General features: G+C 39.6%; 1 protein-coding gene across 1 annotated transcript in view; it reads right to left on the reverse strand.

Annotated features, from left to right (window-relative positions):
* Positions 1 to 462: 462 nt before the first annotated feature.
* The window catches only part of MPPED1 (metallophosphoesterase domain containing 1), a 341777-nt gene continuing 324267 nt past the window's right edge, over positions 463 to 17972 (reverse strand). The window contains exons 5-6 of the mRNA XM_053716262.1: positions 12522 to 12635; positions 463 to 581 (exon numbers count right to left, since the gene is read on the reverse strand). Coding sequence (XP_053572237.1) covers positions 463 to 581; positions 12522 to 12635 — 233 coding nt within the window. The remainder of the gene's footprint in view (positions 582 to 12521; positions 12636 to 17972) is intronic.

Consider the following 17972-nt stretch of genomic DNA (forward strand, 5'->3'; position numbering starts at 1 on the left):
AAGCTGTAGCAGCCCAAGACATCAGTAAAAAGCTGTATATTGTCACAAGTGCAAGTGGTTTTGCTTTTGTCTTCACAAGCTACAATCCGATAAAATCCTTGCGCAATCCTGGATCATAGCGTTACCATCTTCCTGGTTAATCTTCCCATCAGTGGGAGCTCCATTATAATGGTCTTGCAGCTTCACATTGGTAAAATAATGGTGTGATAAAAACACACCAATTATAGTAAACAGAAAAACTTGTTTTGTTTTTTTTCCGACAAGCTTTATGTTTAGAAATAGTGACCAGCTGTTTTTGCTTGTTTTTCTTTGTTATATTTCTGTTCATTGATCCTTGCTGGAGTCTGTAGGATGATGCTATACAATGTCATGCTGGTCTTCACTACAGTACAGAGATGTTAAAAACAACAACCACCCGCTGCCTGTTAACCAGCTGATAATGACGCCCAGGCTCTGTTGAAATCATGTGTTCCTCGGGGTTGGTAGGTCAATAACTATTGGAGGATTTACTGGCTGGTAATTCACAGTGCATACTGAAGAGTTCACATACGTTGTTGTTCCGTCTGCCATAACTCCATAACCTGCATCACAAAGAAAATACGCTTAGTTTAGCTTCTGCCCATAAGCCAGCTGCCTTAACCCCCTGCCTGCCAAAGAGGCAAATACTGGTAAGTAATTAAAGGGACAGTAAAGTTAAAATAATACTTTCATGCATCAGATAGAGCACCCAGTTGTAAACAACTTTCTAATTTACTTCTGTTATCTACTTAGTTTTGTACTCTCTGGGCTGGATTCAACAAGCAGCGGATGCTGCTGAATCTGCCTGAAGTTTTCGGCTCGCCAGAAACTAAAGTTAAGAAGCAATGGATTTAAGATATGATTGGGATGATTGACACCCCATGCTAGCAGCCGATTGGCCGCAATTATGCAGGGGGTGGCATTGCAAAAGCATTTCACAAGAAATGCTTGTGTGGTGTTAAATGCTGACAGCATATGCTGTCGGCATTTAGTGATGTCGGGCAGACATGATTCGCTACAGCGAATCAAGTCCACCTGACATATGATAAATTGGCTCCTTAGTATCCTTTATCAAAAAGCATATCTAGGTAGGCTCAGGATCAGCAATGCACTACTGGGATCTATTAGCTGATTGGTAGCTGCACATATATGCCTTTTTTTAACGTGTTCATCAAGCTCCCAGTGGTGCATTGCTGCTTCTTCTATAAAGGATACCAAGAGAATGAAGCATATTTGATAGTAGAAGTAAATTGGAAAGTTGTTTAAAATCACATGCTCTATCTGAATCATGGGTTTAATGTCCCTTTAAGATAACATTAAACTCAAAATTTTATTTACCTCCCGCCCCCCCCAAAAAGTTTATTTATGCCAAAAAAATAAATAAAACAAAATGGCAATTGCATTTTCCGGTAATTTACCTCTGAAGATAGTAGTGTTTCCACTTCCCCAGAAAGGCTGGAGTGGATTCTGAGCAAAGCAGGACCCTGACACACCCACATGTTGTACAGCGATTGGTTAATAATCGTTTGTTTGTATCTGATTGGCCACAATAAAGAAGTAAGTTAAGTGTCTTTTTCTCCTCTCTAGGGAATGTTGGACAAGCACAATTTTCACTATATGTACAATGTTTATTGTTTAAAAAGATAGATAATACCTTTATTACCCATTCCCCAGTTATTTTAATACACTTGTATCATGGGCGTATTTTAGCCTAGGTAAGCAAGGCACTTGCCTAGGGAGGCAGATTGGGAAGGGGCAGCACTATATATTTGTAAGAAGCTTACAGTTATTTTAGAAGTATTATACAGGTAAATAACGTAAGATTTTGCCTAAAAAGATTACATGCTAGGGGGTATAATAAGAGACTGTCCATGGAGCTTACAGTTTAGAGGTAGCCCTGAACCTTTCTTTCATACAGCTAACTATTGACTTTAGTTCTTTTGGCTTTTCAGCATTTAGTATTATGTTTGAGGAAGTATTGTTTTCAAGAAACTTTGTTTGGGATTTTATATATATTGCAGCAATAGATAGATGTGTGTGTGCGTATGTGCATATGTGTGTGTGTATGTGTGCGCGTGTGTATGTGTATAACTTGTGTGTGTGTGCGTATGTGCATATGTGTGTGTGTATGTGTGCGCGTGTGTATGTGTATAACTTGTGTGTGTGTGCGTATGTGCATGTGTGTGTATGTGTGGCATGTGTATGTGTATAACTTGTGTGTGTGTGCGTATGTGCATATGTGTGTGTGTATGTGTGCGCGTGTGTATGTGTATAACTTGTGTGTGTGCGCGTATGTGCATATGTGTGTGTGTATGTGTGCGCGTGTGTATGTGTATAACTTGTGTGTGTGTGCATATGTGCATGTGTGTGTATGTATGCGCATTTGTATGTGTATAACTTGTGTGGGTGTGCGTATGTGCATGTGTGTGTATGTGTGCGCATGTGTATGTGTATAACTTGTGTGTGTGTGCGTATGTGCATATGTGTGTGTGTATGTGTATGTGTGCGCGTGTGTATGTGTATAACTTGTGTGTGTGTGAACATCTATATTGGAAATGTCATTAAAAAAATCACATTACTTCCTGACCAAAACATAATATGGTCAAAAAAGACCTAAAAAATGGAGGGAGGCAGCAGAATTGTGAGCGCCTAGGGAAGAACAAAACTTAAATACTCCACTACCTTGTATCTAAGCCTCTGCAGACTGCCCCCTTATCTCAGTTCTTTTGACAGACTTGTTTTTAGCCAATCAGTGCTGACTCATGAATAACTCCATAGAGAGAGCACAAGGTTATCTATATGGCACAAATAAAGGAGCAGTGTCTTGTGTGAAAAGATATAAAAATGTTCTGAGATAAAGGTGGCCAGCAGAGACTTAGAAATGTAAAGGTTTAAATATTATAAAGTATATTAATATAACAATGTTGGTTGTGCAAAGCTGGAGAATGAGTAGTAAGTGCATCTTTTTAAACAATAACATTTTTGGAGTAGACTGTCCTTTTAAAGTCCCTTTAATGGGGGGGGGGGGGCGGTGCCTGACTGTGCTCTAAAATAGAGGTGTAGGTGAAGAGCTCCGTGCAGCTAGGAGTTTAAAAAGTGCACATTAAGTGCATGCGATGTGGATAAATAGCCACACTTGAGGGAAAGAGGACCCTTACTGCAGGGATATACTTTTGTGTACCGGATCGTTCCCAGGAGAGCGGATATAAAGGGGTCTGAGATCAACCGGTCTAGGCCTAATGCAGAGACGCATATAACAGAGATCCCAGATGACAAACCGCTGTGGGGGTTCCCCTTCACTTGCCTCCGGACATACAAGCAGATCCGCTAAGAGGGAAGGGAGGTCAGAGGACAATACCCGTCGGCACGGTGCAGGGAGATCTCTGCTGCGACATTGATCCGCCATTACCACGTGGGTAAGCTGTATCTCAAGGAGACTCGGGGCTTGCGATCCGGTTACAGCCCCAACCTTTTCCCCATCATAAAACATCTAGGGAACGGCTGAAAGATGGCTGATGGTGAGATTAAAGAATATTGTAGTGGCCAGATGGGACTGGGAAATCACCTTTAATGACACAGCTCATGCCGAGGCAATAAACACAGCCTAGCCTCCACTGACACAGCAGGTGATGTTTCCTGATTATGTGACACTTTTGCAGGGAGAATTAATATATATTTCTACCCCCCAGATCTTGAATTGTGGCATTTAGAGTGTGAAATATGCAAAATATCTAGGCTAGATTGCTTCAAGATAATTCCTAACTTCTCACTAATCACTAGATCTGCAAGAGGGGGTACTCAGTGAATGTATTTTGGACACTAATGATCAATAGAACCCAGCAATAAAAGAATTAAAAAGGCATTTGGGTATATAATTCTGCTTGTCATAAATAAAATCTGTTCTCTATCACAATCTTTGAAGATAAAGAGACTCATAATACACAAAATAACCATGTCTACAAGAAAGACAAACAAGTCAGATAAACTCTCTAAAACAGTTCCCATGGACTCTTTCTTTAAAACATCAAAGGTAAATAAACTCCCTTAAAACATTGAGGCAGAAACTGAAGAAGACACAGACATGGATCCCACTATGTTAACCCCGGCAGACCAAATTCCTGCTACAAAAGCTGACCTACAATTGTTGGTTTCCAAACAGGACATTGACACAATTTTTTAAAAACTCTGGAACAATATAGACAATATTTATTCCACGGTGACAGCCAGCCTAAATAAATAAAAAATGACATCACAGAAATAGGCAACAGGGTGGACACCCTGGAAACCAATCAGGAAGAGATGTCAGAGGATGTCTCCACGCTCTCCCAATCTGTCTTCTCGCAAAAGCAAGAGATCCTGGAACTCCAGGAAAAGATGGAAGACTTGGAGAACAGGTCTAGGAGGTGCAATTTAAGACTCAAAGGAGTCCCAGAGTCAATTTTAAATAAAGATTTAAATTCATATCTTCACCAATTGTTCTGAGCGATTACGGGAGACAACACAGAGGACTCTTATCAAATAGAGAGAGCCCACAGAGCCCTCAGAGCCAGACCTAGAGATGATCTACCGCCTAGAGATATCATAGTACGGCTTCTGCGTTTTCCTGAGAAAGAAAAAATATTACAGGCAGCACGTCAAAGTCCCACATTTAAATTCCAGGGAAACGTGATACAATTTTATCAAGACCTCTGTGTTCGCACTCTACAACATCGCAACACACTCAGACCACTTACAGTACTTCTACGAAAACAACAAATGCCATATCATTGGGGCTTTCCCTTTTCCCTTACAGTGGTGAAAGATGGAAAGACAACAATCATCAGGTCCCTGGAAGATGTCCCTACAGCATGCAAATCCCTAGGTTTGGATTTACCGGACTTCCCAACTACTGCGTCATCTACAAAAGCACCAGATTCTTCAGAAATTAGAAGCTCATCATCAAAAAGTAGATGGACAAAGATTACAAGGGGGGGGAAAGAAACCCAAGACATGAGGCTTCAGCTTGCTCCCGCAATATAGGCGGTGTGACTGCCTTTAGAGTGTAAACCATCTGTTCATTGTAACTCTCACCAGACGAGACACCTTGGTAACTTAGAGACATCCACAACATCCTCTCACAAAGAGCATGGACACATGGAGTGTACCTATGGATGTTTCTACACATATCCTTTTTCTTATTATTTCTGAATCCATAAATCCCTAGAAAATAATTGCTAGAAATGCATACTTGTCCACTCTCTGGATACTTCTGTCCATTGCTTCTAGCCGAAGTTCGGCTTTCATCTGATATTCCTGGCTGCACGCTCTCCCTTATCTCTTCTCTCTTTTTATTACTTCTAACCCACCTAATTTCTTTTTCTTTACTTTCTTAATCTCTCTTTTTCTTCATTTCCTCTAATTTTTTTAAGTTTTGGGGAGTTTTATTTAAAACTCTTTACTTCAATACCTAATGGTTAAAAATGTTTATATGTTTATGTTTTTGTTTTTGTTTGAGTTTGTTAGGTTGTTAATAAGTTACTATGTATACCTCAAACCACAATTGCTCACGAGTCATGTAATCTTGTTAATTAGAATACTTCCCCATTTAGGGGACTTAGATGACTCCTATCATAGATGTGATATAGCCCACAAGTCGAGTAGATCTTCCATTGCTCCCCCTCCTTGGGTCTTGTTGAGACGGAGAGCCCAGCTGGCTCCCATATCCTTTCATAATGTAAGTCTCCATCAACATACCACAAGATGACACTTCCCACTGTCAACTTCCTCTCACACAACATGAGGGGCTTACATTCTGACCTCAAGAGACGTACAGCTCTAACTCAGTACAGAAATTTACACGCCAACATTGTGTTTCTCCAGGAGACACATTTTGTTAGCTCCTCCATCCCCAAATATTGGTCACGAGAATACACGCAACATTATCATGCCACATCAAGCACAAAGAAACGAGGAGTTTCAATACTGATACACCACTCATTGTTGTTTGTACATGGGGAAAAAATAGCTGATAATGAGGGATGGTATATTCTAGTACAGGGCCAGATTCAGGGAGTGGATGTAGTACTATGCAATGTTTACGCCCCAAACGAGAAGCTGAACAACTTCTTTAAAAAAATCTTGCATCTACTAACTAATTGGTCTAAAATGCGTGTTATTCTGGCAGGAGATTTTAACCTAGATATTCAAAACCTTATTTATAAACCACCCAACATAGTTTCCAAGAAAGGCGGGAGACTCAGATCTGTGGCCAAAACCATTATGGATTCTCTAGGCCCACATTCCCTTATTGACACTTGGAAAACACAGTATGGCATAACCACAGACACTGCATTCTATTCAGCAGCCCACAAGTCATACTCCAAGTTAGATTATATCTTTATCAGTCAGATACTGCAACCGGTTCTTAGGTCAACTAGTATTCATACATGTGTATGGTCGGACCACTCTATAACTCAGGTACAGCTAGGGGAATTAAGAGACTTAAATAAATTACAAACCTGGACATATGATCCTTCTTGCTTAAAAAAAACAAACAAACTAAAAACAATCTAATCAGGGCATTGGGAGAATACTGGAATTATTAACCTAGACTCAACCTCTAACCCCATATCAGTCTGGGCGGCACATAAATGAGTAGTTCGGGGCTTACTCATTAAAGAAAAAAACATATTTAGGAAGAAAATTAAGACACATTGATCACAGCTATACACTGAGATAGAGGAATTAGAGTGCTCTCACAAATTGAACTTAAAAGACAGGCCCTAGCAAAATACCTGAATGAACACTCCATTAGGACAGTCCATAGACTGAAAACAATTTATTTTCTTTATGTAAATAATCCAGATAAATATTTGGCCAAACAAATTAGAGACACCCAGCAGGCTTCTTCAATCCCACTCTTGCAAAACACGTTGGGCCACCAAACCTCTCACCCGGAGGAGATTGTGGACACGTTTGCAAATTATTATGGAACCTATATGACGGCAAGAAAGTAAACTATAGAAACAATACCCAACAAATACAGCAAAACTTCTTAGACACCGCAAAACTAGGCGAAATTACAGAGAAAGACCGCAAATTACTAAATGCCAAAGTCTCCCGGGGAGAAATCTTAGCAGTTCTTAAAGATCTCAAACCAGGGAAGGCACCGGGACCAGATGGGTTCTCTGGTGAGTACTACAAATTGTTTAAATCAGTTTTAATCCCCCATTTAGTTAAGTACGCAAATCATATTATGGAGGGCCATGAAATTCCAACAGAATTACTTCAAGCTAAAATAGTTGTATTACCAAAACCAGGGAAAAATCCAAAATACTGCTCCAACTATAGACCTATATCCCTTATAAACCAGGATGTTAAAATTGTGACAAAGGTGATGGCCAACAGACTTAAACAAATTATCACGACGATGGTGCACCCAGACCAAGTAGGCTTTATTACAGGGAGGGAAGCTCCTGACAACGTAATTCTGACAATGTACGGAGAATGACGGTGGTGATGGACTATCTGACTGATAATGGAGTGCCTTCTCTGCTCCTGTCTTTGGATGCGGAGAAGGCATTTGACAGAGTGGACTGGCAGTACATGTGGACGGTACTGGAAAAAAGGGGAATTCATGGTCCCTTTCTCACAGCGCTTCGGAATGTTTACTCCAATCCTACAGCACGAGTTAGAGCAATTGGACATCAGTCCACAACCATTCAAATTCAAAACTGAACCAGACAGGGATGTCCCCTTTCACCACTTCTGTTTGCGTTATGCATAGAGCCACTAGCAGCTTCAATTCGGAATAATCCAGATATAGCAGGACTACAGATTGGGAAGTTCACTCATAAGATAACTCTGTTTGCAGACGACATTTTGCTGACAATAACTAAACCACTCCTGATGCTCCCTACCCTGTACAATACTATTCAAGAGTTTTCCTCTGTCTCGGGGTATAAAATTAATCTAGACAAGTGTGAGGCCCTCCCTATTAACCTCCCAAAAGACACAATTAAAATTATTGAAAGTAACTTTGAATTCAGATGGACTAAAAATAGTATCAAATACTTAGGAATAAATTTAACTCCTCATTCTTCCAGCCTTTACAAACAAAACTATATCCCGCTATTCAAGAAAATTTGCTTGGACCTAAACAGATGGCAGACATATAACTTCACCTGGTATGGGAGACTAACCTCCATTAAAATTAATATCTTGCAGAGATTATTATATTTATTCAGAGTTTTACCAATAAAGGCCAATAAACAAGACTTTGACTCCATCCAATCGTCATTGCACAGCTTTCTCAGGGATAGGAAGCAGGCTAGGATCCCATCTCGGATTCTCACACAACATAGACAGTTGGAAGGGGTTGGGCTGCCTAATTTACAGGACTACTACAAGGCATCTAGGTTAGCTCAGATCTCCCTACGTGGCAGGAGAGATAACAACATCCTATGGCCGGTTTTGGAGTCTGAGTTGGGGAAGCTCAATTCCCCAGAGGATATCATATGGAGATCGGAGTTTGGGGGGGGTGGGACAGCACACCACTCCCCAGTTACTAAACTTTCAATACAGGAATGGAATTCGGCTCTGGGGACCCCCAACATCTTCCCTGTAAACCCTTAAAATACCTGATAATCTCTGACTATAGACCAATAATAAGTAAATGGGAAAACAAGGGACTCTATAGAGTTGTGGATCTTGTAAGCAATGGGTCACCTATCTCTTATTCACAGTTGAGCCACAAAATAGAACCGTTACCACTACAGTGGTTCCCATACTTGCAAATAGCATCCGCGATTCGCGCTTACATCTCCAAAGGTACTATACAACCTTCTACAAATCTGGAGAGACTGAGTAGTACCCCCAATAGAACTAAGCACACAATTTCACAAATTTACCTTGACTTGCAGACAGCTAAACTTAAGTCCAAATCCCCTCTAAAACTCAGATGGGAGACTGACTTGGGGTGGAAAAAGAACAAGAAAATTGGGACAGACTGTTTCATTACTCGAGTAAAAATTTATTGAGTACAGACCTTAGAGAAAACATCATCAAGACCTCTTTAAGTTGGTACTTAACTCCCATTCAAACATTGTACTCTGTTAAGAGTGGGTCTAGACTCTGCTGGGGTGTGAAGAGGTGGGAACCTACCTCCATATGTGGTGGGAATGTCCCAGGGTTAATGCCATATGAAAGAACCTTTCTAGGCTTTTAAGTGGTCTTCTGGATGAGAATATACACCTAGAAATATCACAAGCTCTTTTACATGACAATCTACCCGCTTTTTATAGGTATATTAATGCTTTCATCAGAATATTATGCACCATAACTAGAACCAGTATAGCAAAGTATTGGAAAACGGGAGTACCTACATGGTCGTAAATACTGTCCAAAATCAAACAAACATACTCTATGTATGAGTCAGCCACTCACTTACAAAATACATCAGACTCTTTCCAGAAAATATGGTACTATTCGATGCTAGGAAAGGAAGGAGGGAACATATTATTCTCAGATTCCACTTCACAGGACAACCAGAATGGGGGTGAAAGAGGGGGAACACACATTTAGGTAACATACTACTGTAGAGCTAAGAAAACAAGACCTTTTTTGTTATTTCTATGAGCAACGGAAGTAACTAGCCTAAAAAGAAAAGAAGATCGAGACGAAGTGACAAAAATTGATTTACCAACAGTCAAATGAAACTTATTTTAAATTAATATGTAAAAATTGTTTATATTATATGTATCTGTTGATTTAGGTTTATTTTTGCTAATACAGTTAGTCAACAATATGAAATTTGGCATTTTCTTCTCAATTTATACAAGATATTCATCTGCCTGATACTATACAATTAGATGGATTTTAGGGAGGGAAATGTGTCATATGGACATCAAAGACATTCCCATCCTCCCAGATAGCCAAGAATGGAGACCAGTGGGAGATGCACCATGACTAGTACAAGCCATTTAAGCAGTACTGCATGGAATCTACAAACTCCTTTCATGGTCTTGTTTTCTATAAAGGCCAGATAATATATCAGCTGTTAATTGTGACTGACTTGATTTGTATTGTAACCTTTAAATGTTAAATAAAAAAGATTTCATCTAAAGTCCCTTTAATGGCTAATTGCTCACTGGCTGATAAGCAGTCCATGCTAGCTAAATTGTCCTAAAGGATATCTTGCACTAAGTAGATAATATGCAAGATTTTATAACCAAAGGGATCCCAACTGCATGATAACATATGTATGGACACCCTTAAAGGAAAGTTAAAGTAAAAATGTAATCCTACATTGAGAGGCCCATTTATCAAGCTCTTCAGACTCGACAGAAACAGCAGTTATGAAGCAGCGGTCTAAAGACTCTAAAGGCTCTGAGTAGGCGGACAGGAATTGCCACAATTCAACCCGATCGAGTACGATCGGGTTGATTGACACCTCCCTGCTGGCGGCCAATTGGCCGCGAGTCTGCAGGGGACGGCGTTGCACCAGCAGCACTGTCGGATCATGTCCGCAAGACCTTTGATACATAGTCCTCGAAATGTTTAGTTAGGAAAAAAAAAACAACATAGCAAAATACATAAATTATTTATTCACCCTGCTTTTGCTGGAAAATAGCTCTGAAAAGTGTGCTTCATTCCCCTCTGAGGCCGGAGCATAAGGTATTTTTATATCCGGCGTCTGATTGGTTAATCAACTGAGATGAGTAAAGGGATCCTGAACCCAATTTTTTTCTTCTGTGATTCATATAGATGCATGCAATTTTAAGCAATTTTCTAATTTACTCCTATTATCATTTTTTCTTTGTTCTCTTGCTATCTTTATTTGAAAAAAAAAAAGTTCAGTACCCTAAACATCACTTGTTTATTGCTGGATGAATTTATCCACCAATCAGCAAGAACAACCCAGGTTGTTCACCAAAAATGGGCCAGCATCTAAACTTACATTCTTTCTTTTCAAATAAAGATACCAAGAGAATGAAGAACATTTTCTAATAGGAGTAAATTAGAAAGTTGCTTCTAATTGCATGCTCTATCTCAATCACAAAAGAAAAAATTTGGGTTCAGTGTCCCTTAAGTATGCTTGTGTACCAGCACTACGATTTAGTACTACCAATTTTAGGGGAATCATAAACTGTGTGTTTGAAATGTTAAGAATGAATTACTCCCATACTTTTAACACATACACTAAAATAACAGAAATATTTAACATTTTTGCATTTCATATAATTCATTTCCCCATATTTTTGTATTTCTGTAAAATGTGCTTAGACTGCTAAAATTTTTTTTACAGAAAAACAAGGTATGGTTTATGCAGGTACCTCGCAAAAAAAGTGTTGAGATAGTTGATTAAATACAAAGAGCACAAATAACTAAAATGGGCTTCAGTTCAGGGGTAACATTTTCTATTTCTGTTAACTAAAACAAGTACTGTACTTTTTATATTATTCAGAAAATAATCTAAAATCAGATATTAACATACTTTATTGTCAAAATGTATCAGAGTATGTTTATAAGAGAATTGACAAGGAAAATATATCTGTGAATTTCTATAGCATGAGCTGCGTTATAAGCGTAATTTAATATATTATAAATACATAGAACATAAAATAGTCCTGCAAATTATAAAGCACAATGAATGAATATCAGATAATGTGTCATTGGGATTATTGTTAAATTCAAATTCTATTTATGGCAACTATTGCAACTGGCTGATAAAATCTGAGAGCATCTTTTTCATAACAATTTGTAAAAAATGTAGTTGTCACTGGCAACCAAGCAGTGATATAAGCTTTAAAGGGACAGTCTGCTTGATTTTTTATTGTTTAAAAGATAGATAAGGCCTTAACTACCCATTCCCCAGTTTTGCATAATCAACACTGTTATGGTAATATACTTGATAACATTATATACTTAATAACCTGCTTCTAAGCCCCCGCAGATAGCCTCTTATCTCAGTGTATTTTATTAGCTTTTTACAGCCAGATAGTGCTACTTCATGTGTGTCATATAGATAACATTGTGCTCACTCCCATTGAGTTATGCACAAACAAGCACTAATTGGCTGAAATGCAAGTTCGTAATAAGCACTGAGATATGGGGGCAGTCTGCAGAGGCTTAGCTACAAGGTAATCACAAAGGTAAAAAGTATATTAATATAACTGTGTGTGTTGTGCAAAACTGGGGAATGGGTAATAAAGGGATTATCTCTTTTTAAACAATAAACATTTTCAAGTAGACTGTCCCTTTAAGTGGCCAATACATCTATCTGTCTGTCTGTCCACCTGTCTATCTATCTATCTATCTATCTATCTATCTATCTATCTATCTATCTATATATATCTATTGATCTCTATGTCTCTTTGTCTGTCTGTCTGTCTGTCTGTCCTATCTCCTGAATATTTCTTTCATTGTGCTTGGTATTTTCTAATCTCTTAAATAGCTTTTTAAAGAAACCATATATAAATGTACTACCCATATTTTTGCATCTATTATTTTATTTTGAATCGTACCTTCATGGATGTGACCGAACACATGAAGCCTGGGTTGTATCCGCCGCTGCACTGTGTTTAGTAATTCCACACAACCAACTCGTTGCAATTTCTTGGGAACCCAGTCTAAAAAACCTATAACAAAAAGAGACATGAGCGCAACCAATGGTTAAAGTGATAGTCCAGTCAAAATTAAACTTTCATGATTCAGATAGGGCATGTAATTTAAAAAAATGTACTTTTATAATAAAATGTTCTTTGTTCACTTGGAATTCTTAATTGAAAGCTAAACCTAGATAGGTTCATATGCTAAATTGAAGCCCTTGAAGGACCCCTCTTATCTGAATGCATTTGACAGTTTTTCACAGCTAGAGGAAGTTAGTTCATGTGTGCCATATAGATAGCATTGTGCTCATTCCTGTGGAGTTACATATGAGTCAGCATTAAGGAGTCGAATTATCAAGCTCCGAATTGAGCTTGATGCCCCTTGTTTTCGGTGAGCCTTCAGGCTCGCCAGAAACAGACGTTATGAAGCAGTGGTCTAAAGACCACTGCTCCATAACTAGTACGCCTGCTCTGAGGTGACGACAGAAATCAATCCGATCGAATACGATCGGGTTGATTGACACCCCCTGCTAGCCGCAGGGGGCGGTATTGCACAAGCAGTTCTGGTGAACTGCTTGTGCAATGATAAATGCCAACAGTGTATGCTGTCTGCATTTATCAATGTGCAGTGGACATGATACGCTACATCGTATCATGTTCGCTCACACTTTGATAAATATGCCCCTAAGTGGCTGAAATGCAAGTCTGTCAAAAGATCTGAGATAAAGGGGCAGTCTGCAGAGGGTTAGATACAAGGTAATCACAGAGGTAAAAATTATATTCATATAACCGTATTGGTTATGCGAAAATAGAGAATAGGTAATAAAGGGATTATCTATCTTTTTAAACAATAAAAATTCTGGAGTACACTGACCCTTTAAAAATGCATCTTCCTGTGCACAAAAGTGTCACAAATCATATTATTAGATGTTGAATTAAAGATTAGGGAAAAAACAACGCAGACAACGTACAAATCAGATATTTTACTATATACACATATTGATGTGTACTGTTTTATGAATGATTTTTACGGCGCACATTAAATATGCTTCTACAAATGCTCATTTTATTATACTATACTGTATGAATGGCTCTTGCCATGAAGGTTACACCCCTTTGTGGGACACACAGCTATCAAGGTAAAATGTGTCCTTTGTAAAATAAAAAAATCACTGGCAATTAGAAAATGTACACAGAATCTTGTGATGTAGGGTTCGATCCTTATTATTACTATTATTATCATCATCAGTTATTTGTAGAACACCAACATATTCTGTAGCGCTGTAAACAGAGGTATGATTTGCAAGGTAACATTTATAAGGAACAAGTGGTTAGAGGGTCCTGCCAAAAGATCCTTTCACACTCAGAACCCTGTAAAGCAACAACTCTTAAGATAAAATTTGCCTTTTTCAAATTCTTTGAGGGACCTTGATGTGCTGATAAACCTTCATACATAGGGGCCTATTTATTATGTGTCTGTCCGACATGATCCGATCAGCGGATCAGGTCCGACAGACATTTCTGAATGAGGAGAGCAATACGCTCTCTGTATTCAGCATTACACCAGCAGCTCTTGTGAACTGCTGGTGCAAGGCCGCCCCCTGCAGATCGGCCGCTAGCATGGGGTGTCAATCAATTCGATCGTATTCGATCGGGTTGAATTGCGGCAATGTCTGTCCGCCACCTCAGAGCAGGCAGACAGGTTATGTAGCAGCGGTCTTTAGACCGCTGCTTCATAACTGCTGTTTCTGGCGAGTCTGAAGGCTCGCCAGAAACACAGGCCCTCAAGATCCATACGGAGCTTGATAAATGGGCCCCATAATCTCACCAGAGAGGAAAGCTTTAAATTATTGGGCCAAAAGAGATAAAAGCAAAATACAGAAGAGGGCAGTCTGGCAGAAGATCAGTCTCTAGATTTTTTTTTTAGATGATTTTTATTAGTTTTCCAAACATAGGAATACAAATACAAGTGATACATTTCAAATATAACATAATACATTGCTTATATGTGAGTGACATTGATTATATCTTTAGGAGCAGTCCCTCCATTGCTGGTTTTATAATTATGACCATGTCCAAAAAAAAAAAAAAAAGTTCTAAAGGCTAACTGCCTTATTAGAATGTCCATCTGGAGACCACCTCTTGCGAGATGCTGAGAGTTCTTATTGGTCAGAGGCATTTAGTTACGTATCATATTCATAACTGAGTTGAATCATCTAACAAACATAATAACTTTAATAACAATCACTGGAGTTACATACATGTTGGTGTGGTAAGTTCAAGCTTGAGTTCTATTTTACTATGTAGGCGGAGTCGAGTTCATCTTATGGTGTCTAGGTTTATGGCGTGTTTTAACATAGGGCCTCATCTCCCACTTTTATTTTATTTGCTATCACGGGACGGGTCTTCTAGTGAGTTTAAAAAAGTCTCCCAATAGAATTTGACATCTAAGAATACGCCCAGTTGATTACGCTTATAATACCCATATTGTTCCATAGGGATGGTGTCTGACACCCTAGACAGCCATTGTTGAGCTGTGGGGACTGTTGCAGACTTCCAGTTCTGTGCGATCAGTGATTTTGCACTGTTTAAGCATATCCTAGTCAGTGTGATGCGAAGTTTGCAGTGTAGTGTTGGGTTTTGATTTAGTAACACTATCTCGGGGGTGAGTGCAAAGTTTTCTCCCGTTATGGTTTGTAGTGCCTTCTCCACTGATTTCCAAAATGTGGAAATTTTGGGGCATTTCCACCAAATGTGGGCCATGGTTCCCGTTTCTCCACATCCTCTCCAGCAAAGCGCTGTTGAGGAAGGGTAGATCTTGTGTAATCTATAGGGCGTCAGGTACCAGTGCATGAGGACCTTAAAGTTCATTTCAATGAGTCTAGTGGAGGTGGATGACTTACGTGTATTGTTATAGATTATCTGCCAGTCTTTCTCTTCTAGTCTTATGTTTAGATCTTGATGCCATTTCGTCGTGTATAATGCGGGGGAAGGTTGTTTAGCGTTTTCAAGGGTCTTTTTGGCTCGAGACAGGGTTCCCTTAAAGGGTATCTCTAACAGGCATAATTGCTCAAAGGGAGTGGGCGGTCTCACCAAGTCTTCTCTAGAGAGGTTGTTGTGGATAAAATGATTTAGCTGGGAGTATTTCAGCCATGAGGTGAATGCTCCTTTCAATGTGTTTGATAAGCTATCCCTTGGTTTTAGTTTACGGTTGTCTAGTAGTGAGAGTATCGGCACTGAGTCAGGAAGCTCCCATGTAACTTTGGTGTTTCGCAGGGGTTCATAACCGCCTGTGAGTTCCATATTTGGGGAGATAGGGGTAAGGGGCGACTGTTGTGAGGACAATGTCGGGTGTTTCTGGACTAACTGGTCCCATGATTCAAAAATGTGTCTATATATAGGTTATGAGGAGCATGGAGGAGGCCTTAGATTTTTGGGGATCCAGCAGATGGAGCCTGGTTGTGGTGCTCTTAGTATCTGGGAATCTATGGATACCCAGGCTTTGACTGTGCTCTTATTGTGCCAGTCTAGAATGTGTTGAAGTGTTACTGAGTGATAGTATGATTCTAATTGGGGAACTCCCAATAAACCCCCCCCCTTAAGGGTCGGAATAATGTGGCTGCATTTATGCACGGTTTTAATCTTCCCCATATAAATTAGTTGATATGTCTTTGGAGCTGCTGGAGATAGGGTCTGGGGAGAGATATAGGTATTGTTTCCAATATGTACAATATTTTCGGCAAGATCAACATTTTTATGGCTTGAATTCTACCCCACCACGATAGGGGTTTGTCTCACCAGGTTTGTAGGGTATGTTGTATTTGGGTTTGTAAGGGTTCGTAGTTTGCCTTGAACAATTGTGGTATTTTAGGTGTTAGCTGAACTCCTTGGTACTTTAATTGCGAGTTATTTATTTTATAGGGGCATAAATCTTTAGTGATCTGGACTTCTCTTCGTGGGAGGGAGATGTTTAGGATCTCTGACTTCTGCCCATTGATCAAAAAATTGGACAGCTGGCTAAAAATTTCTAATTCTTTCATGAGGGCTGGGATGGTGTGTGATGGGGATGTTAATGTAAGTAGGACATCGTCCGCAAACATTGATAATTTATAGTGATTGGGACCTATGGGCACTCCTATGATATTTGGGTTAGCTCTGATATGAGATGCTAAAGCTTCTATGGTGAGTATAAAGAGGATTGGTGAGAGCGGGCACCCCTGCCTCGTGCCGTTTGCAATTTTAAAGCTATTTGAAAGTACCCCATTAACCCTTACTTTTGCTGAGGGATTTGAATAGAGCTGGAAGATTCTATTTATCATGTGACTACGGAAACCGAAGTGTTGGAGTGTACTTCTAAGGAAAGGCCAGGCCACCCTGTCGAAGGCCTTTTCCGCATCAGTGGATACCAGGAACATAGGAATATTGTGCGAATTGGCGTAGTCTATTATATGTATGGTTCTAATTGTGTTGTCCCTGGCCTCCCTGAGCGGAACAAAACCTGCTTGGTCTAGGTGTACTATATTTGGCAAAACCGAATTGATCCTACTCGCTAGTATTTTAGCGTATATTTTGATATCCCCGTTTAAAAGGGAAATAGGGCGGTAACTGCTAGGGTCTGACATGGGTTTACCCTCTTTGTGAATTACTGTAATATGGGCCTCTAATTGCTGCTGTGTTAGGTGTCCCTCCTCGTCTAGGGAGTTGAATAATTTAGTTAAAAGGGGTACTAATATTTGTTGGTTTTGTTTATAGTAGGCGTTCCTTAAGCCATCTGGGCCTGGACTTTTACGTGTTGGAAGGTTTTTGATGGCTATTGCCACTTCCCGTTCTGTGATAGGTACTTCTAAGGCTTTAGCCTCTGTATCAGTTATGTTTGGTAGCTGAGCTTCCCTCAGGTATTCTTCTATAGGAGTTGAGAGCTGTGTGGGGTCAACCGTGGGAATGTTGTACAAGGATCGATAGAAATTACTGAATATATTAGCTATCCCTTTACAGTCGTAATGTTCTTTGTTATCACTATCAAGCATCTTGTGTATGTAGTTGGCTAATTGTTTCTTTTTTAATGCTTTGGCTAACAGAGGGCCTGCCCTGTTTTCTTCTATAAAGTATAGCTTCTTTAGATAGTAAGCTTTCCTATGTGCTTCGTCAGACTGATGTCTATTTAAGTTAGCTCTGGCCTTAGTGAGGGATGTGAGCGTGTCTGTTGAATCTGGTGTTTGCATATGGGCGTTTTCAGCTTCCCTGAGTTGGTAGGTTAAATGTTTACATTCCCTGTTGTGTGCTTTGGTTAAGATAGCTTTTTGCTTGATGAACTCCCCTCTCACCACCGCTTTGTGAGCTTCCCAGACCACTCCTGGGGATGATTGG

Source organism: Bombina bombina, chromosome 6 (genome assembly GCF_027579735.1).
Source record: "Bombina bombina isolate aBomBom1 chromosome 6, aBomBom1.pri, whole genome shotgun sequence".
Classification (NCBI taxonomy): Eukaryota; Metazoa; Chordata; class Amphibia; order Anura; family Bombinatoridae; genus Bombina; species Bombina bombina.